Source organism: Anopheles gambiae, chromosome 2 (genome assembly GCF_943734735.2).
Source record: "Anopheles gambiae chromosome 2, idAnoGambNW_F1_1, whole genome shotgun sequence".
In the NCBI taxonomy this organism is placed as follows: domain Eukaryota; kingdom Metazoa; phylum Arthropoda; class Insecta; order Diptera; family Culicidae; genus Anopheles; species Anopheles gambiae.
Window position 1 is genome coordinate 33345226 of NC_064601.1, and position 20694 is coordinate 33365919.

General features: G+C 52.1%; 4 protein-coding genes across 7 annotated transcripts; 2 read left to right on the top strand and 2 right to left on the bottom strand.

Moving 5' to 3' along the window:
• Positions 1–55: 55 nt before the first annotated feature.
• On the top strand, positions 56–4330 carry LOC1273854 (superkiller complex protein 2). The gene is made up of 5 exons (XM_312880.5): positions 56–219; positions 295–2649; positions 2744–3506; positions 3602–3780; positions 3865–4330. Exons 1-5 carry the CDS (start codon positions 208–210, stop codon positions 4225–4227), a joined length of 3672 nt encoding a protein of 1223 aa, XP_312880.5. The 5' UTR covers positions 56–207; the 3' UTR covers positions 4228–4330.
• Positions 4317–5554, bottom strand: LOC1273855 (protein SEC13 homolog). Its single transcript, XM_312881.6, has one exon. It carries the CDS (start codon positions 5393–5395, stop codon positions 4424–4426), a length of 972 nt encoding a protein of 323 aa, XP_312881.4. The 5' UTR covers positions 5396–5554; the 3' UTR covers positions 4317–4423.
• Positions 5555–6094: 540 nt separating this feature from the next.
• LOC1273856 (5-aminolevulinate synthase, erythroid-specific, mitochondrial) lies at positions 6095–16019 on the bottom strand. Of its 4 annotated transcripts, none has more exons than XM_312882.6 (2): positions 15858–16019; positions 6095–8717 (listed from the first exon to the last, which is right to left on the bottom strand). In XM_312882.6, the coding sequence occupies exon 2, from the start codon at positions 8655–8657 to the stop codon at positions 6936–6938; it is 1722 nt and encodes a 573-aa protein (XP_312882.6). In that variant the 5' UTR covers positions 8658–8717; positions 15858–16019; the 3' UTR covers positions 6095–6935. The 4 variants fall into 4 exon arrangements, with proteins under 4 accessions (XP_312882.6, XP_061497049.1, XP_061497051.1 ...); XM_061641065.1 differs by having other exon boundaries at positions 9463–16016; XM_061641067.1 differs by lacking the exon at positions 15858–16019 and adding an exon at positions 13869–14145.
• Positions 16020–16181: 162 nt separating this feature from the next.
• On the top strand, positions 16182–19625 carry LOC1273857 (Golgi resident protein GCP60). The gene is made up of 6 exons (XM_312883.5): positions 16182–16845; positions 16950–16996; positions 17076–17772; positions 17873–17994; positions 18063–18234; positions 18332–19625. The coding sequence occupies exons 1-6, from the start codon at positions 16674–16676 to the stop codon at positions 18580–18582; spliced, it is 1461 nt and encodes a 486-aa protein (XP_312883.4). The 5' UTR covers positions 16182–16673; the 3' UTR covers positions 18583–19625.
• The last annotated feature ends 1069 nt before the right edge of the window (positions 19626–20694 follow it).

Below are 20694 nucleotides of genomic sequence, written 5' to 3' on the forward strand. Positions count from 1 at the left end.
TCAGAACTCAAGCTTTCGATCGGCGTCTTTAAACCAAACCTAAAAAAATACAAAGAACCAGCAAATCAGAAACAAAACAGAAAAAAACATCGTATGTGGCTGGTTTCGTACGCCGGTCGTTGTAAATAACAGTGTTTTAGACAATATTTAACCGCCCTGAAGTGAAATTTCCCACATTCAACCCGAAAGCATCCCAATATCTTCAGCATGAGTTTCGATGTAATGTTGCGGAGAGTCGATTTTTCCTTTTCCGCTCCGCAATTCCGCTGATCGCTTTGCTCACGCTCATTCTAGCCGACCTGGTTAAAGGAACCGCCGCCGATCGTGGAAGACACGGAAGACCTGCTGCGCGCCTTTATTCTCGAGCCGAAAATCCCCATCCACGAGCCCAAACCGTACTTCGAACCGCGCCATCCCTCCTTCGACCAGCTGTACGACATTCCGCACGCACCGATCAGCACCCGGATCGTGCCGGACCGCTGCCCGGAGACGGGAAAGGTGCTGGACTTTATCGAAACGCAGGTGCAGAATGCGGGCTCGACGGCCAAAAACTCCATGTCGCTGCAGCGCGAACCGACCGAATCGATCGATTCGGCCCGTGGTTCCGCCTCGTACTTTCCCTTCTGGCCGGGAGGGTTCGACGAGCCGGAAAGTGTGCTGGCCGGACTAGTACCCAGCCCGCTGTTTGAGACGGATTTGAAATCGTGCCCGCCCGGGTTCGCTACCGGTGTTGAGTTTGAGGCACCGCCCACCGGGACGGACGGTGCGCGCGCGACGGAAGACAGCGGGAAGAGCGGTATGGTCGATCTGCTGTCCGCGATTGCCAGCGAGGAAGCGTTCGTCGAGCTGCTGCCCGAAGGGTTGCAAACGAAACTGTCCACCAACGACCAGTCAACGCAGGGCACACAGCAAGAACCACTGCCGGCGGGTATCGACGAGGAGGAGGGTCTGCTGGCGGTGACCGGTGAGCAGGAGGCCGGCGAACAGGTGCTGAAAATTTCCACCGTCACCAACAACGCGCTCCAGAGCGCCGAGTGGGCCGAGATGCTGGACATTTCGAAACCGGTGGACGATTTCTACGTGAAAATCCCCACCATGGCGCACCGGTTCCCGTTCGAGCTGGACATCTTCCAGAAGCAGGCGATCCTGAAGCTGGAGGAGCACAGCCACGTGTTCGTGGCGGCGCACACGTCCGCCGGCAAGACGGTCGTGGCGGAGTACGCGATCGCCCTGTCGAAAAAGCACATGACCAAAACGATCTACACGTCCCCGATCAAGGCACTGTCGAACCAGAAGTATCGCGACTTCAAGACCACCTTCCAGGACGTCGGGCTGATCACCGGGGACATACAGATCGATCCGACCGCGTCCTGCCTCATCATGACGACCGAGATCCTGCGCTCGATGCTGTACTGCGGCAGCGACATTACGCGCGACCTCGAGTACGTCATCTTCGACGAGGTGCACTACATCACCGACTCCGACCGGGGGCACGTGTGGGAGGAGGTGCTGATCCTGCTGCCCGACCACGTCTGCATCGTGATGCTGAGCGCCACCGTGCCGAACACGATCGAGTTCGCCAACTGGGTGGGCAAGACGAAGAAGAAGCGCGTGTGGGTCGTCAGCACGGCCAAGCGGCCGGTCCCGCTCGAGCACTACCTGTACACCGGGTTTGGCGGCAAGTCGAAGGACGACTCGTTCCTGATCGTGAACGCGCAGAGCCAGTTCGTGCAGGACGGGTACCGGCGGGCGAAGGAAAGCTACGAGGCGAAGCAGGCGAAAAGCACGGGCCGCCGGACCAACGGCCCCTACAGCCAGCGGCAGGAGCAAACCCTGTGGGTCGGGCTGATCGATCATCTGCAGAAGAAGGAGAAACTGCCGGTGGTTGCGTTCACGCTGTCGCGCAACCGGTGCGACAACAACGCGGAAGCGCTCATGTCGTGCGATCTGACGACGGCGCGCGAGAAGTACGCCATCACGTCGTTCTTCCAGCAGTGCCTGCAGCGGCTGGTGCCGGCCGACCGTGTGCTGCCGCAGGTGCAGCAGATCCAGAGCTGCCTCGAGCGGGGCATCGGCATCCATCACAGCGGCATCCTGCCCATCCTGAAGGAGATCGTGGAGATGCTGTTTGCCCGCGGGCTCGTGAAGATACTGTTCGCGACGGAGACGTTTGCGATGGGCGTTAACATGCCCGCGCGCACCGTCATCTTTGACAGTACGCGCAAGTTCGATGGGCAGGCGTTCCGGCCGCTGCAACCGTCCGAGTACACGCAGATGGCGGGCCGGGCCGGGCGGCGCGGTCTCGACAAGACCGGCACGGTCATCATCCTGTGCAAGCAGAACCTGCCGCTCGATGGCGAGCTGAAGACGATGATACTCGGCAAGCCGGTCCGGCTGGAGTCGCAGTTCCGGCTGACGTACGCGATGATGCTGTACCTGTTGCGGGTGGAGCTGGTCTCGGTGGAGAACATGATGCTGCACAGCTTCCGGGAGTTCGACAAGCGCCAGCAGATGCCCCAGAGCAAGCTGGAGCTGAACCAGGTGCAGGAGAAGATGTCCGCGCTGAGCAAGCTGAGCGATCATCTGCAGCCGCTGTGCGAGTTTTACGAAGCGGCCAGCGAGTACCTTAACCTTCGGAATGAGCTGCTCGTAAGTAAATGGCGGAGGGGCAAAGCAGCATACCGCTGAGAATGAGCCGTGTTCCAACAATTTGTTCTCCTTTTTGCTCTCCATTTCTCTCCAGCCCAAGCAGCTGTGCCAACCGAAGGCAATCAACGAGCTTAAGGTAGGCCGCGTTGTCGTGGTAACGGACGAGCACCACTACAACAAGCTCGGCATACTGCTCTCCGTCTCGGTGCAGTCGCACAAAGAGCTGAAGCTGGTCGTGCTGGTGCTGGATCATTGCGCGAGTGGCAAAACCCAGCCGGCATCGCCGGAAACGCTCAACCGGGGACCGCTCTGGCATCAGATGCTGTCGCTCGCCCTGCCCTACCAAACCTTCCTGCCCGAGGGTGTCGGTGGCCACGCCGTGCTTACCCTCGCTCCGGTGAATTTGATCGAGCTGACCAAGCACACGATCAAGTGCGACGCGAACGGTATCATCCGCAGCTGGGAGTATCGGCTCATACCGCGGTTCCGCGATGCGCCCCCGTCCCAGTCGACGATCGAGGCCGTCGCTGCGCTGGCCGAGCTGAATGCGACGGTGGTGCAGGCCGGGTCCGTCGCTGGCACGCTCGAGCTGGTTCGGTTCCCGCGCGATCTAACCAATCTCGAGCTAACGCAGCAGCTGCAGGTAGCCCAGGGCCGGCTGAACCGTTGGCTGCCGTACACTGGGATGGCCGACTTTGAGCACGAGTTTGCTGTGGTGTACGATCGCAAGCAGCTCGAGCGGAAGCTGGACGAGCTCAAGTACCAGGCGTCGTACGAAAGTCTCTCGCTGTACCCGGACTACTGCCGGAAGCTGCAGGTGCTGCAGGAGCTCAAGTACATCGACGATATGCAGCAAGGTAGGCACACGGCTCACAGAACAAAGCAGGCGACGATGAGTAGTCGAGGACCGTATATTGAGGTGGGTTTTGTTTGTATCGTTTCTATCGTTCAGTGGCAATGAAGGGCCGTGTCGCTTGCGAGATGGGTCAGAACGAGCTGATGATAACGGAGCTGGTGATGCGCAACATACTGACCGATCTGCAGCCGGCCGAAATCGCTGCCCTGCTCTCCAGCCTGGTGTTTCAAGCGAAATCGGACGTCACTCCCAAGCTCACCGAGACGCTCCAAAAGGTAAGTGGTGTGATCGGTTTGCATCGCTTGCTGTGATTGCTTTGAGTCTCAATGCTCCACCGTTCGCTTTCGTTCGCTCCACAGGCCGAGGCCCAGTTCCGCGAGGTGGAAAACGACATCCGGCTGGTGGAGCGCCAGTACGGCGTGACGGATGTGTGCAAAAAGGAGGAGCTCAACTTTGGCCTGACCGAGGTGGTGTACGAGTGGGCGCGCAACAAACCGTTCGCCGAAATTATGCTGCTGACCGACATCAAGGAGGGCATTATCGTGCGCTGCATCCAGCAGCTGAACGAGACGCTGTGCAATGTGAAGGACGCGGCGCGCATCATTGGCGATCCGGTGCTGCACAGCAAGATGGAGGAAGCGTCCAACGCGATCAAGCGCGACATCGTGTTTGCGGCCAGTCTGTACACCTCCAGCACACCGATCGTGATTGGGGAAGTGTAATCTGTACCAGGGGAGGCGGGGGGATCGCTTGTTGATTTAGCTGATTTTGTAATCGGGCAAAGGAATGGAAAGTTAAGAATTTTCCACTCTTTTTTCAAATTAATATTTAAAAGTATTTTTTATTGATTACATAGTTACAATGGAATACGCAAGCTTAACCGGTTGAAAAAAAAGAAACGCACGTCGGGTCACCCTTTTACAGTGTTCGCTGTTCCGGGATGAAGTTGTTCTGAGCCGCCGCCCCGGTGGACGCACTGTTCGTGTCCTCGCTGATGCAGATCCACTGGCCCTCGGCCGTTTCCTTCCACAGACTGACCTTGTTGTCGCCGCCGGACACGCCCAAAATGTTGCCCGTCAGCGACCAGCTCACGTTCCACACGACGTCGTCGAAGTTGTGCAGGACGGCCGGCTGCCAGTTCGCCAGATCGTCGCTCGTCCAGATCACGACCCGCCGGTCCTGCGAGCAGCTGGCGATCTGGTGCCGCGGCATACCGACGCTCGGTGCCCACGCCACATCGCGCACCCAGTCCGAGTGCAGTTCGAGCCGCTTCTCCTCCTCCCAGCGGTCGCCGTCCTCCTTCCAGATCTTGATCGCGTTGTCGCACCCGCCCGACACCAGCCGCTTCACCGCGAGGTTCGTCTTGCTCGGGCGCTGATCGAACGCCGGCTCGGGGACGGTCGCCGGACACCAGCTGACCGTGTTGCAGCCGATCGTGTGCGCGTTCGGGATTTTCTTGCAGTCCCACGTGCCGGCCTCCACGTTGGCGGTCAGGATCGAGATCGAACCGTCGGAGCTACCGCACGCCAGCACCAGCCCGTACTCGGCCGGTGCCCAGGCGACCGAATTTACCGACGAGTCGTGGTTGCTGTACTCGTACCACTTGGTCCAGTCGCCCGGGCCGGCCTCCTTCCACACGATCACCTTGCGGTCGTACGAGCAGGAGGCCAGCACGTTACCGTACCGGGGGTGGCCCCAGGCCACCTGCCACACCGGACCGCCGTGGCCCTTCAGGTCGGCCGCCAGCGTCTGGGCACCGTTCTTGATGTCGAAAATTTTGACCGAATTGTCCGACGAGCAGGTGGCCAACCGGAGCCCGTAGTAATCTACATCGGCACAGTGGATCATGTCCTCGTGGCCGGTATCGATCGTGTTGAGCACGGATACCATTTTGCGGGTGCGGGTGAGCAAAATTTGTTGCAAGAAATGGGTGCAAAATTAGGGGCCGCTGCGGGAGTGTGTTTTGGAAAACTTTACCACTGATATTTGACGTGGAACAAAAACACAGCGCGCGCTGTTGACACAATCGTGCACAGTGGGACCTTTCTGGGTGTGGGGACTATCGTGTCTGACAGATAAATGCATAATTATTTAAAAAAAGCGGTCGTCTGGAAACATGATTTAGCAGTAAGCTTATTTTTAAGCTCATTTTAGGGGTTTGTAAGAGAAGATTACAATTAATGAACAAAATACTCAAGCCACATTCTAATTTGTGGTACCGTACCGCTGTATTCTGTCAGCATCTGTACCGCGTACCGAACGGCACGTCGTGCATCATCACGTGGATGACAAAAGCGTTTAAAACATCCGTTGCTCGTACTTTCTCTATATAATTTTAGTGGAATATTTTCTATAGAATGGTCAGTATATTTAATTATTTTAAGATTTTTAACAATTTTCCAAAGATAGTTCCTTTACATACAGGTCGTATTACGGGTTTTAAATGATAGGAAATTTAAGCGAATTGTCAAATTCTCAGTCAATCAATTGTAATGTTACCCCATCCCACTCTCAAGGGTATGGCATAAATCTTTCTCGAAATCGTTTTCGGACTGCTTTTTTTCGAAGGACAATTATCCACCTCTGTAGTTTTGCCATAATTTGAAATAACATTTATTTTAGACGACAGTGTATATAATGTATACTTTTTGTGTTTGTGTGGAATAGACATTTTTAATTCAACTGTTAATTTATTGTCAACGACATATCGACGAAAAGCTGCTGTGTTGCTCACGCTACTGCTGTTGCTGCTGCTACTGGCGATCAAGATAGAAATTTTGTCGTGTCGACATTACGGCCCAGATTGCATCCGGTGTACGATCTCGCCGGCAGAAACAACAAAAGACAGCTGGTGTTGTAATAAGTAGTAGGTAGAATTTTCCCTCACGGGCCCGCTTGGCTGGCCGAGCGGAATAAACATAAAACAAAACAAGACAGATAGATAACAAATTCGGTAACTACGACTCTGGAATGGAGCAAGGCCTAGAAGGGAGGGGGGGTCACCATTTCACAACGCAACATGATTGTAAAAATGCCCGCCTGGAAGCGGAATTAACAACGGGTTACATTGGTTTACAACACAGTGGAACAACATTCAACATTGCACCTACATAAATATAACGAGCAGGGGGGAAAGAGATAGAGAGAGAGACAGAGGACACACTCGTCCGGCAAGGATAACCGGAAAGGGGAGATTGTGTCCGAAAATAATACGGCTTTTTTTGATTCCGCATGTCGATATGTCATTGCGTCCTCCGACACAACCGGACCGCGAAGGACTATTATACTCTTTTTGCCTGGTTGTCTGTTTGTGTACAGCTTCCCAACACCGAAGCGATCACCCCAAAAGTGTACCATTTTTTCCCTTCCCCGAGAGCACACCTACACCTCGATGGAAGCAATTTTGCGCCTCATACCGCTCTCTCTCTCTCTAATTGGCCACGGCAGCGATCTGCGGGCAGTTCGGTATCTGGCAGTGGAGCTCCTGGGCGCAGCTGGACGCGCCAGCCTGCGTGCGCGCCTCGAAGCGATCGAACAGCAGCGGCTTCCGGCAGAAGGCACACTCCTCCGGGCAGTGTTTGCCGCCCAGCGGCATCTTGAGATCCTGCCAGACCACCTTCATGTCGCGCACCAGCTCGTCCATCATGGCGCGCGTATGGTGAGGCGTCGGAGCCAGCCGAAGCTTCTCCTCACCGCGCGCCACCGTCGGATAGTTGATCGCCTGCACGTAATGCCCGAAGCGCTGGATCATGCGGTCCGACAGCTCGGTGCACTGCTGCGGATTGCCGATCTTCACCGGAATGATGTGGCTCGGCGTATGCTCCACCGGGAAGCCCTCCTCCTGCAGCCGCTTGCGCAGATAGCGCACGTTCGACTGGTGGCGGGCGCGCAGCTCGCGGCCCTCCTCCGACGCGAGAATGTCGACCGCCTTCAGCGCACCGCACAGCACGGTCGGTGGCAGCGAGGTGGTAAAGATAAACCCGGCCGCATACGACCGGATCATGTCAATCAGCAGCGCCGTCCCGGCAATGTACCCGCCGACGTTGCCGAACGCCTTCCCGAGCGTGCCGGAAATGATGTCCATGTTGTGCAGCTGGCCCTCCCGCTCACCGATTCCCGCCCCATGCTCACCGTACAGCCCGACCGCGTGCACCTCGTCCACGAACGTTAGCGCACCGTACTCGTGCGCGATCTCGCACAGCTCCTCCAGCGGACAGACCGCGCCCGACATCGAGTGGACCGTCTCGAACGCGACAATCTTCGGCAGCGACCGGTCGACGCGCTGCAGCAGCTCGCGCAGATGCGCCGGATCGTTGTGGCGGAAGATGTGCTTCGGCACGCCACTGTTGCGGATGCCCTGTATCATCGAGGCGTGGTTGCCGGCGTCGGAAAAGATGTGACAGCCGGGCAGCGCCTTCGCCAGCGTGAACAGCGTCGAATCGTTCGCCACGAAGCAGGAGGTGAAGAGCAGCGCGCTCTCCTTCTGGTGCAGCTCGGCCAGCCGGCGCTCCAGGTTTTCGTGGTTCATCGAGTTGCCGGAAATGTTGCGCGTACCGCCCGCCCCGGTGCCGTACGTTTCGAGCGCGTCGGCGACCGCCCGCTTCACCTCCGGATGGCACGACATGCCGAGGTAGTCGTTCGAGCACCACACCGTAATCGGCCGCTCGCCCCAGGAGTACTCGAGCGCCCGCGGGAACTGCCCGTCGGCGGCCAGCCGGTTCACCTTCTTGAACACCCGGTACGAGTGGTCCTGCTTCTTGCGCAGGATCTGCTCGTGGAAGAAGTCCTCGTACTGGAACGTGCGTTCCGCCGGTATCTCCACGCTTTCCGCGCCGAGCTTCTTCACGTGCGGTGCGGCCGTGCTCAGGAACGGACACTTGTTCCCGGCGGCCGGCTGCTGCTGCACCGGATGCGGCTGCTGCATCGAGCTCAGGTTGCGCCGGGCCTCGGTCGACGCATCCTTCTTGACGGTGGTGGTGGGCGTCTCCTGGGCGCCGGAACCAACCGCACCGCCGGCCGCCGGTGCACCACCCTGCAGGGTGGAGATGGTGCGCTGCACCACCGGACACTGGGCACCGTACGTTTTGAGCAGGGCCGGCGCATAGTTGCGCACGTAGCTCGTGCTGAGACGGGTCAGGAACGGGCAAGGCATCTTCTTAATGCTGCTTACCGTGCGGGCAACGAACAGGGAGGTGGTGGTTAGATTGAAGAGCTGCAAAAATTGTCAGAAAAAGAGAAGGAGGATTAACGAATGGTTAAATACAGCGTTAGATGAATGTTTCAAATTCAAACAAAAATACTCCAAAAACTGTGCGCTGGTTCCATTTCAACTAACGCACGATTTCAATAGGGGAAAGAGAAGGTGGAGCCAAAGAAGGGATCCAGGTCGATCATGGTCAGTGCGAGCAATTTGCCAAGCAAAACACATTCGACTTGCAAATTGTCCCCCGTGTCCATGAGCCGCTTGGGATAGAGGTACAGAGGGGAAAAGGGGAACGAATCCCCCCTCATGTCGGCTTTGCGTCAATCGACAGTACTGCTTGCGCACACCTTGGATCTTTTGCGCGAGCGAAGCGAAGGCCAACGACGCGCTCTAAGTCAACGGCATTGAAGTCAATATTTTGAGTTCTTTGTTTATTGCCTTTACCCACCGGTAAACTAATCGCTAAAAGACGTCTAAGCAAATACAGTCAAATCTCACCCTTGGCAACGAAAAAGAACATTCCAGTGTGGAGCAATTCCGAATGAGTGCCGGTGCTTGTGGCACTCAGACACTTTTGGGCATTAGATGAGAGAGAGTTTGACCACTCAAACGATCCTGCTTTGCTTAGTACATCTTGTGCCGGATAAACGATTAGGTCGTATTCAACTTCTTATCTTCTTACAGACAACCTGCGCTCAGTTCAATTTCCAGACAAAACATTCAAACATTTGAGTAAATAAACGGCATCACAAACCTGCATCATATTTGTGGATTTCGGGAGTTAGATGTTCCTATGAGGCGTACAAAACAGAGTCTTCCGGGCGTAAATTCGGATCACTTAGTAAACGTACAACAAAAAAACGACAGATAATGTTGCTGAATTGCTTCTTGATCTGGATGCGATGACTAGGTCCACCAAGACGCTCACTCATCAATCAACGTGTCCAGCGTGAAACAAGTTTCTTGCTTACGCACCTATTCGCCCGATACACTGCTATTACCAGGGTTGTTTTTTTTAAAGCTTGTGTCTCTCACAAGATATACCTCCACACCTCTGGAGGGCACTAAACTTTCGAAACCGCACGGTATGCCCCTTGGCACCGCGATCGCAACACACAGTAGTAGGCGCTGCGCGGTATGGTTAGTCCAACTGCCCAATAGGTATATAATAATCACAATCGAGTCACCATCGCCTTCTTAACCGCAACACCACGGCACTGCTGCAGACACTACCAATGCACCACTGAACGCATGGGCCGGCCACAGCCACAGGTCAGCCACTGTCTCTGGCGGTGGTGCCTAATCCACCTCTTCCTCCTCCTCGCTCCGCAAATGTGTATAATAGTGCTCTTATATTAGAGAGCAAAGAGTGGGAGCAGACACGCAGATCACAGCAGTCAATCGTTCCAGGTAAGCGACGGTTCGAATGGGAGGCCACCACCACCAATATGCTTTCAAACAACAGCACACACACGCACGCAGATGTCGATTCGGGTGGCAAAACTGGCAAGCTTTGGTTTTACTCTACATGGATCCGTACCAGATCGGCAACTGTCGAACGGCGCACGGGGTGTCGTTCGCTTTATATACCAAACCCGCCGCCCGGCAATCTCTGCAGGGTCGGGTCCACACACAGCACACGATTGTTGCTGCTGCCTGTAGATGGATGGCTCCTGCAGAGCAGTTCTTTCCCCACTCTTCGGACTGCAGTGTGGTGGTGCCCTTAATCTGCTCTGATACCGGTGACGGTGATGCTGTTTTGCAGATGATTGCGCCACCGTATTCAATGGTGATCTCCCTCCGTACGCAGGGAGTTCTCACCTTGCGATTCGCCACCCACAGATAACGGTGGACTCTCCCTTCTTACGGTTTAACTGCATCCGAAAACTGTTGCCGTCGTGTTACAACGCGCTGGAACGCGAAGATGCGCGTTGGCTTGTTTGCGAAATAGCATTAGACAACTGAACCGCGAAGAATGATTCCTGGCGGGCGCAAAACAGCCGTACTCGCGCACAGTACACCAAGAGACAGGGAAGGTCGTACAGGACACAAACAGGGTCACACGACGATGGAAGGATGATGAATTTTAATAACCTTCTACCGTTGCGCGTTGCCTTTGGCGCCGGAAACGACGTAGAGAGCGGAGCGCGGAAGGGGAAAAAGAGGGGGGGGGGGGGGGTGCTTCCAATTGATTCGAATGGCAAATGAGAACTGTAGAACGATTTCGTGCCGATAAGTAATTTCTTATCGGATATCGCGGGGCGCTACTACTCTTGGCACGATGTTCGTGTTCGATACAGTAATGGCGTGGCGTTTGTATCGTGCCATTTGCACGAGCTTACCGAAGGCCTAATTTGGTTCGTTATTACACTGGCTATTGGTTTAAAGGAAGTGCGCGATTGACGTTAAAACCTGGGGACGGTGAAAGGTAAAGAAATAGCTGACACCATCTGTAACAATAGCGCAAAGCTACAAACGGGAGTATTGTAGGTGCGCACTTGTTACTGTATCATTTGAACAGGCGTACTGTCTTGCCACAATAACAAGGTTTGTAGGGGGGTTTGTATGGCGAAAAGTGTACTGAGGTGCAGAGTAAACAAACTCCAACCAGTTGATTGATTGCCACTTTTCCGGACACGTATGCGAGGAAATAAAGAACTGAACGCTATGTAGGTATTCTACAGCAGAATTTGGTACAAAATTCCAGTAGGAATCCAGTCATTCCAATGGCCATATTTTGCTAACTTTGAACAAGAATCCATGTCTCACTAGGGAAGATTTCTTCACTCTTGGTGTCGGCTGCTCTCTACAGTGAATTGTTCCGTAAGTCGACATCAATATTGGCTGATGCTATGGACAGTTGTGGCTGGCCATGGTACCGGAGGAGCGATAGGACGAACGATGACTTCAAAGTGCCGCTTCTGATGCTTCCCGCCATCAACCTAGTTTCCTTTGTCCTGTTTGGTTTATCTGCATACCAAGGGCTTCCTGACCGACTGTGCTAGATCCTGTGGGATGCTTTTGCTACACCGAAGAGTAACGATTGTCCCTAGTATACATCATTTCCGGGTCATAGAAGAAAAAGACTATCAGGGCTACCCAGTATCCTTATTTTTGTTCCTCTTTGTGTAATATGAGTAATGAGCTAGGCGATCATGCAGGCTTTACAAGACAGCCTCGAATGGGAATCTACCCAAGCCTGAAGGGAGCATTATGTCTAACCGTAAAATCTAAATTATTCATCATTATACTAAGATCGTTGCCACAGTCCTGAGATTGGAGGAGCAGTCGTTAGCTCGCACGATTTAAAAACATGCTCGTCGTTGGTTCAAGTCTCATATCGATCGTCTTCCCGACTGTCTATCGCGTGGTATTTAATAATTATTGTACAAGTGGTTAATTTTTTTAGGTTATTAAATACGATAAAGACATACAGATAAGTATTCTAAATCTTCTCAGATGTTTGAATCATAGTTGAAATGTTCAAATCTCTGAAGCCACTCTTCTACTAATATTTCAACATCTTTTGGCGACCTGCTAGTGAATCATTATTTTGCATTCAACTCACTTAGTCTCTGGTCCGAGTTAGGGATTTACTCCTCTTTTGGGATTCTACTTCCTGAATGTTTTGGAAATGGAGTACAAAATTCATTGAGTCATAAACATATCCCCAATATCCGTAATCTACTCTCTTCCTTTAATTTCAGTTCAAATAATCACACTTAACGGATGCTCCTTTTGAATTGCCATCAACTCGGAACCTTCTGCGGAGTGAAACGAATTAAGAGACCAACAAGAATTGTAGTCACCAAACTCAAACATTCTAATTAAGACAGACGGACCCAAAGATTGTATTCACAAAATCAATCAGCATCTAAAGCAGCACAGGACAGGGGGAAGCCGTTCGTTAAAAACTGACCAGTCATCAGCGGCTTTTCAAACACGCGATTTGTTCAGTCTCCCCCCCTTCGCAAAGCTTAAGTTGTTTTGCGTCGCGACACTTGAAACGTGATATTTCATTAAACGAACCAACCGTTTGTTTAACGATGCCCCCCATAGCCCATCGATGCACGGAAATACAAAGAGCGGAGGGCAAGTGTTCAGCGCTAGATAAAAGTAGCACCTTGTCAGCCAAGGACAAGTAAGTGGTAGGCCGGGGATGGTTGAAAGTCATCGGATGTGGTTGCGATGGTAATGGGGTGGAGTGGTACCGTAGTGGGATTACTTTTTATGGCTATGGTTGTGAGATAGTCCATGAAAAAACAGGCAAAAAAGTGTCTTATCGCTGTGCGGGCATATGCGCTACCCAGTGTAATGGAGCCAAGTTGGAAGCCAAATAACTCGTTACAACCGGTTGCCGAAAATCGGATGAACTGGTAGTGCTTCCTGGTCCAAGAACCACAGAAACGCCGCGTCTACCGACTACTACAACTACTGAAAAGGTATAACAAAAAACCGATGCCAACTACGTTAGCAAGCAATGAGCACTAGACAACTGGGTATCACACCGTACGTCGTCCATGGTCCACTTACATCTCCACTCTGCAGACGCATAAATCACAAAATCAAGGAAATAAGTGCGTCTGTCTGCCAATTGATTGCTACAAAACCAACCGGAATGGTTTTCGTTTCCGTTCGCCAGATCAGCAACTGAAGCAACAACAACAAAAAAACCAAATTCTTGCAAAATACCATACAGAGATTACCATACCGGGCCCCGTCTGACGGAAAGTATGGTTGCAAAGTTGAACAGGGGTTACCGGCTAGATAGGATGGATGTGTTCCACTCTGCTACCTCAACTTAAAACAGCTTAATGCTACGGATTGGGCGATCTGTTGCAGTGAAACAGTGACCCATGGGGCGGTACCTCACCATTACTTATCGGGGGCACTCGCGGGCTAATTGACGAAGTTTGCCATTTTGCACAATTCTTCACAACACGATTAACAATTAATCAATACCCGCAGACAGGCCGAGCATTACATCATTGCCCAAAACCGATCGGACATTGAACCGATTTTCCATATTTAAACTTGCAATGATTAAGTATAAAGCTTTACTTACTGTCTAATCGGCTGTCGGGAAACAGAGTCGTGTCGGTTAAGTGCCTGTTCGGTGTTGATTTTCAAGCCCTAAACATAAAACTCGTTCACCCTCACCTTAGCACAGCTTTGGACCCACCAAGAACGTGGCGGAATACACAACGTACGCGGCGACGATCGCTTTCGTTTCGTCAACCTACTTTTTAGTCGCGGTTGGCCTATGCAAACTCCCTCTTGTTGCTATGGAGACAGACGGGCACACACACACACACGTTTGGGGGAATTGAGAAATCTTTGCCAGCAGCGAAACTTCCGTGGATGGTGAAGGTTCACTTTGCACTGCCCGCGAACGCTCGTCGGCCAGCGGTCGTGACTGGACGCGCAATGTTCCACCACGCCACACTGTCGCGATCCAACGCAACCCCTTCCACGGTGCTTTGTCGCGTTCGTGGTGGTGATGGTGGTGGTGGTGTTTGTGGTGGCGTTCGTAGAGTTAAAGCAAGCGCGTGTCTGCTCGCAGATTGGAAAGGAACAAATCGTGCTGGTGGGTTATGTGCACGATGTGTGTGTGTTGTTTTTTTTCTCTCTCACTTGATACAATCATCATTGCATAGCACATTGATAAAGGTTTGCTCTTAAAAATCACACAAATCGGTAGCGCCTGCTATCATGTAACATGGTGCTGATATGCTTATACGGTTGCACATTTGCTCCACGCGATATCTTCAAGATGACACATTTTAGAAACCTACAATTTCTGTCTAGTCACTGTTTGTGCGAAAGCCCTTCCCTACATGGCACGATCGCAGCAAAAATAATGTACTTGCCATACTTTTTTTATCACACAGCTCTTGGTTACGCCGGTGTGCGTTCGATAGCAAATAAAAAGAAACCATGAAACTTTCCATTTTTGATTTTATACGACCAGATTTTCCGGTCACGATGAAACACGGTGACGGCGACCAAACCGCTTGGCGCGGGTCGTCGCGCTAATCGTGACTCGTCGCAAACCGCACGCAACCATTTGAGACACACAGATTACATCAGTTTGTTGTTTGTCTCCCCTTTCTGCAGTGCGACGCGGTTGATGTACTGATATCCATTTTATGGCTGGGTGGTAACGTGTTTTGGCTGCGCTAAGTCTTGCTGAAGGAGATTGGCAAAATATTAAGCTTAGAAATCAATCATCCCCGATCCTTTAATAGCTTTAAATTAAGGACCGTTCTTTACCTTTCTCATGTACCGATGATTAACGACTACGATGTCTGGGACCGTCCAAAATGTCCAAAAAAACCTTCCATTAATCATAGAATACTAAACATTCTCTTTTTGCGGTACAGTAATCTCGTTTGCAGGTTGAACAGAGTAATTCAGAACGATTAAAGTGGTTTGTAAAATTCAAGGGCAGGCAATATCTCAACCCATCAACTGCGGACTGGTCCTAACCGGATAGTAACGTTGTGACATCAAACGAAAAAAAAAAATGGTTCACGCGAAGGCCAAACAGCCAGTGGAGGTCAGCACGGCGGTAATAAACATAGTCCTATCACATTCTCGCGCATGAAAACAGCATTACTGTGCGAGCATAGCTCCGTCACGTGCCATCAGCAATGAGGTCAATCTTTACTTTGGCTGTCGCTGCGAGGATCGTTGCGAGCCGCTGCAAAATGCACACAATATTAGGCAATGTTCTCGCACCAACCGATCGAACGATGCTAAATTTAAACGGACTTAAGTTGATGGTTGGCTATTGTTCAAAAAGGCCCCTATTATGCAATGTAAAGGGGAGCAGCAAAGGGTGGGGGTTTGCCCAACCAACTCAATGTAAAAATCTTACATGATGTGAGAGTTCTAGAAAATCACATATGACCCCTCAGCCATTGATCGCACCTCTCGACATCGCTCGTCAGCTGGGATGCCTTTTAGAAATGATCCAATAGGTCTGCAAAAATGCTGCACCAACCGAGCATATGCTGCTCTGTACGTATCCGCCCATTGCATAATTGCACAACATAAGTGGAATGGTACATATCGTGGTGATCCCTCTTTCCGTCAGCGAGCTAAAACTAAATAATAAGCAACTATGAAAGGATTGACTCAACGTACCTTAACAACTCTTGCCGGAACAAGTTTCCGTTCACTGTCTGCAGCAGCGGGCTCAAATTTTCACTTCTGTAACGACGAAACCACGTTCGATTTCACCAATAAATCGCGAACCAACTTTTCAGGACAACAAAATTTGCAAACCCCTTTTGACAGCACATGTGTCGAAACGGGGGGAAAAGGGAGGGGGAAGTCGTTTCGTTTATGGTATCGAGTTCGCGGGTTTACTGCATTTGTCAAAGCAAGGTTTATATAGTATCGGCACAGTGTGATGTTCAGCAAATATAAACCAACAATAAAAAAGTACTTATCGAATTTCCAGTGCGGTTTGGTGTATGTGTGTGTGAATTTTCTCTCGGTTCAAATAAAAAAGCGCTTGATGATGAAATACAAAAGAGAAACTAATCCAGAATCCGAGTTTCGCAAAAAGTGCACCTCACAATCGTATGACGGATAGCATCATCATTCAACATGCTGCTTCGTGTAATTGCGCCTTCACGAAAACAACACCCCCTCCCGCACCCTACGTTCTATTGGATGCGAAAAGATTTTTTTGACAGAACAGTGATGACACCAGAAAACAAATGAAAAGAAATAAGAACTTTTCTTCTGGGTGGACGTGTAAGTTGCTGTTTCGACACAGTGCCTAGCGTAAAGCGACACTTTCTTTGCCTCACCAATTTTCCGGCGGCACGGCAGTCCTGCAGTAAGAGCGCACGCAAGCAAGGCTGGGACAACGCAGCGTAGCGAATTTTCCCCCGAGTGTTCCCACCCAGTGTTGATAAGAACGGAGCAACGTCGTCGCCCAGGGGGGTGGTGATGGATAGCACGGCACAGCAGAAAGCAACCATGATAGGCGGAGACAATTTGGAGCTTTCCTTCAAAGACCTTTCCCTCGACGCGGGAACCGTCGGCGAAGATAGCAGTAAAATCTTGAAATGGAACCTGCCGCTGAAGGAGCTGTACAAGCTGGCGTGCAGTTTTTACAAAGGTAGGAGAGCGGAACGGTCACACAAGCATTCCGGCGCACACACTGACGCGCACTCCGTGGCACTAAAGCGCAACAGCTAAATGCGTCTCTTGTTTTTGTTGTAGAAAAATCTGGAAAAGCGATCCATCTAAGCTATGAGGACAATTTAAAGGTAAGCACCTGCGAGATTTTGCAGTGAAGGGAAACAAAATAACCTTTTCCGGTTTGTTTACGTGGTTGCGCGTTCACAGCTGGTGGCGTTCACACAGCAGGCCGCACATGGACCGCTGGACCTGTCCAAGGCACCGCCGCTCGGTATGTTCGATGTGATCGGCAAAGATCGCAGAATAGCGTGGCAGCAGCTTGGCACGATTACGAAGCTGCAGGCGATGGAGGGCTTCATCGATCTGCTCGACCGGCTGTGCCCGCTGTTCAAGCCGTACGTCGAAGCGATCAAAAAGGACCGGGAGGAAAAGGCACGCCGGGCGGAGCAGGAGGAAATCCAGCGCACCGAGGCGCTCGCCGCCGAACGGGAGCGGCAGGAGGAGCTGGCGCGGCTTGAGAGTGAGAAGAACCGGGAAGAGCTGCACCGGCGACAGCTGCAGGATGCGCTGAACCAGCAAACGTACCATCAGTTTAAGGAGTACGCGGAGATCCAATTCCCGGGCAATCCGGAGCAGCAGGCCGTACTGATACGGCAGCTGCAGAACGAACACTACCACCAGTACATGCAGCAGCTGCAGGCCCAGGTGGCCACCAATTTGGCCCGGCTGAAGAGCTTATCGGACGGCGAGGAGGACGACACACCGACCGCGGTCGTGTGCGAGAATGGTGCTGCTGGGGCGATCGAGCCGGCAGCGGCTAACGAGTTTGCCAACGCGAATAACGCCAAGGAAAATAGTCAATTCGAATTTAAGGAACAGTGCGACAGTGACAACGACTCTGGAGGTAATTGGTGGTGGTGCATTGTGTAGTCGGTTTGGTTTGGTTTTTCTTGCAACCCTTAATGTTATTATGTCTTCCCTTGGTGCGTGTCCGTTTCTTGTAGATTACGCAGTAATCAGCCCGGCAAACATGTGGACAAAGCCAGACATTAAGCTGTTCAAGCAGGAAGTGATGGCAGGGAAAGGGGATGGAGTGATACGCGTAAATCATGGCGACACCGTAACGGTAAGATCCCCTTGTGCCGGTCACAAATGGACGAAGGAAGCATACGCACATCGTTTCTGCCATTGCAGGTGAAGGTGCCAACGCACGAGGGCGGTTCGTGTTTGTTCTGGGAGTTTGCCACCGACAGCTACGATATCGGGTTCGGCGTTTACTTCGAATGGGGCAAACCACCGACGACCGAGGTGTCGGTGCACATTAGCGAAAGCGACGAGGACGACGACACGATAGAGGAGGACGATGGTAAGTGATGGTCGAAAAACGCACCCACCGCAACAGTAGCGGCTCGACATAGCCCAATGCTAATATGCACCAATTCCCAATTCCATCTCCCGTGCAGAGGTCATTTGTGCGGAAGATCTGGAGTGCGGCCAGGTGCAGAGCAGCCAAATGAGTTCGGCCGGCAGTGCGCTCGGTTCGCGCAATCCCATCTCGATCATCATACCGATCTACAGGCGCGAGTGTCACCAGGAAGTGTACGCCGGTTCGCACACGTACCCGGGCGAGGGCACGTACTTGCTCAAGTTCGACAACTCCTACAGCCTGTGGCGCCCGAAGACACTCTACTATAAGGTGTTTTACACGCGATAAAATCCGACACGAACCAAAACTCGACCGGCGTATGTGAGAGTTTTCGCGCAAAAAAAGGGTAGCAGAGAGACACAGAGAGGTGATGAGGTAGAGAGAGATGGAGAGAGCGAGAGAAGATTGGGAAAAGAGCAACGGACAAACACACAGAGCCGCAAATATTTAGAGGAAATACTTTATCTTTACTTGTATGGAATAACTACTAACGATAAATCCTTGTGGTGTGATGTCGTTCCCTTCCCTGTTTGTGGTGCGTGCTTACCACCACGTGGGCACCCATATTCAAATCATCCCCAGGTCGTTTGATCAAACCAAAACAAAAAACAAAACAAAAAACAAAAAAACAAAAGCAAACTGTCGTATCGCAGGCAAAATATCTTGTTCCCTAGATTCAATAGAGTATATTAGTTGCAAATACTACGTTACGATCCGATGGGGCCGTCCGGGGAGGGGCCGTAGGGCAGACCGTTTGAAGAAACCATATCGCTGGCCCCGTGGCGTTGTGCTCCGTTGTTCTCGAGTCTATTAGCTAATTCGATCGGGCGATCCAGCCAACATACGTTTGTTGGCAGCTGAAGCAGAAGTTGAATGGTGAATGATTCATTCCAAGGTTTTGTGCAATCGTGTGCGTGTTTGTATGAGTATTGGCCGCGTGTAGTTCCCAAAATGATGAAACAACACTTCCCTTGCGGCGGCGGCGAGGGTGTGCGCGTCCCAGTGTGTGATGATCGGTTGATGGTGTGGGGGCTGAACATGGTACGATAGTTAAATGAAATAGGAAGAAAAAGGCAAACAAGTCCAACTAAACCCTTCCCCCTTTTCCTCACTCCTGCAACCTCCCCTCTACCCTCCACCTCCCCCGCCACACCAATAGGCCATCCCGGGCAACACACTTACTAAACGATAATGGATGTTGATTGTTCAGCGAATTATAAAACCGCTGTCCCGCGTGGCACCGGCCACTGAACGGGAAGAGGGGGAGGGTGAAAAAGTGGAAAATAAAACCGGCGAAATTGATGGTATACATTTTGTTCAATGTAAACAAACTTGGGTTTCGTTTCTTCTGCGAGGTGTGCGTGTGTGTGTGTGCGGTTGTGATCCAGGTCCAGGTGGAAATATGGCGGACGGCCATGCTCTCGTGCGCGGAAGGGAAACCAGGCGCAATAAATCTTGCGCACAATCGTATCGCGCGCGCAACGGGCCATTCATTACGCGTTTTTTGTTTGTTCTTCCCTCCACGGAAATGCATCGTTTGTATTGTGCTGTATTTGGTGCGGTTTTTCCTTCCTCCACGGTGTGTCCCTGAGCCTAAAATGTGTGTGTGTGTGCATGTGAAAAATTGGCGGATAAAGGGCTCGCTTCGGATGCTGTACATCCGACTGATCGACCGTGTATGTATGTGTGTGTGTGTGCTCGTACCATACGGCCAACCATTATCGTTCGTCAACGGGTTGCGAGCCCGAGTCGTGTGCCACGCAATGGCCGGACAGGGGGGGGACAACAGTGTCAACCCCGCCCGGGTTGACGGGAAAAACGGCCAACGCCGATAACGGACCCCAAACAATTGGCCTTAAACAAACAAAACGGTGGGGCGGCAGTGGAATGGAGACACACTGAAATCTAGATTTCCACATGTGCACAACACCCACGAAAAGGGAGAGGGCGAGGCTGAACCGGGCCCCGGGGCCAAGGGTTGCCGGAGACAGCAGCCGGAGACCGCGGCAGTTACTCACGTGCGCGACAAACGATGGGAAAAATGACACTAATCAATGTCCAATCTGTCTAATGGGGCGGGTGGTGTCTTATGGAAAACAGCCAAACGATAATGGCCATCAAAGCTAGGCTGGGGGAGCTTTGGGGGGAACCTGGTGGTAGCGGGTGGGCCACACACCGGAACAGATGATGACCGGCAGCGACAGCAGCAGTGGCACACACACACGCGGTTGGGTAGCTCACGATGTGTCAAGGTTGTACATTACCGGGCACGATCGCGTGCATATGATCGCGGGATGTAAGGCAGCAGTGCAAATGGGGTGGCAAACGAGGAGTAAGAAGAAGATCGTATGGTAAAGAAAACCTCCAACCGCCGTGGAAATGTTGTTACTTTCCATTACA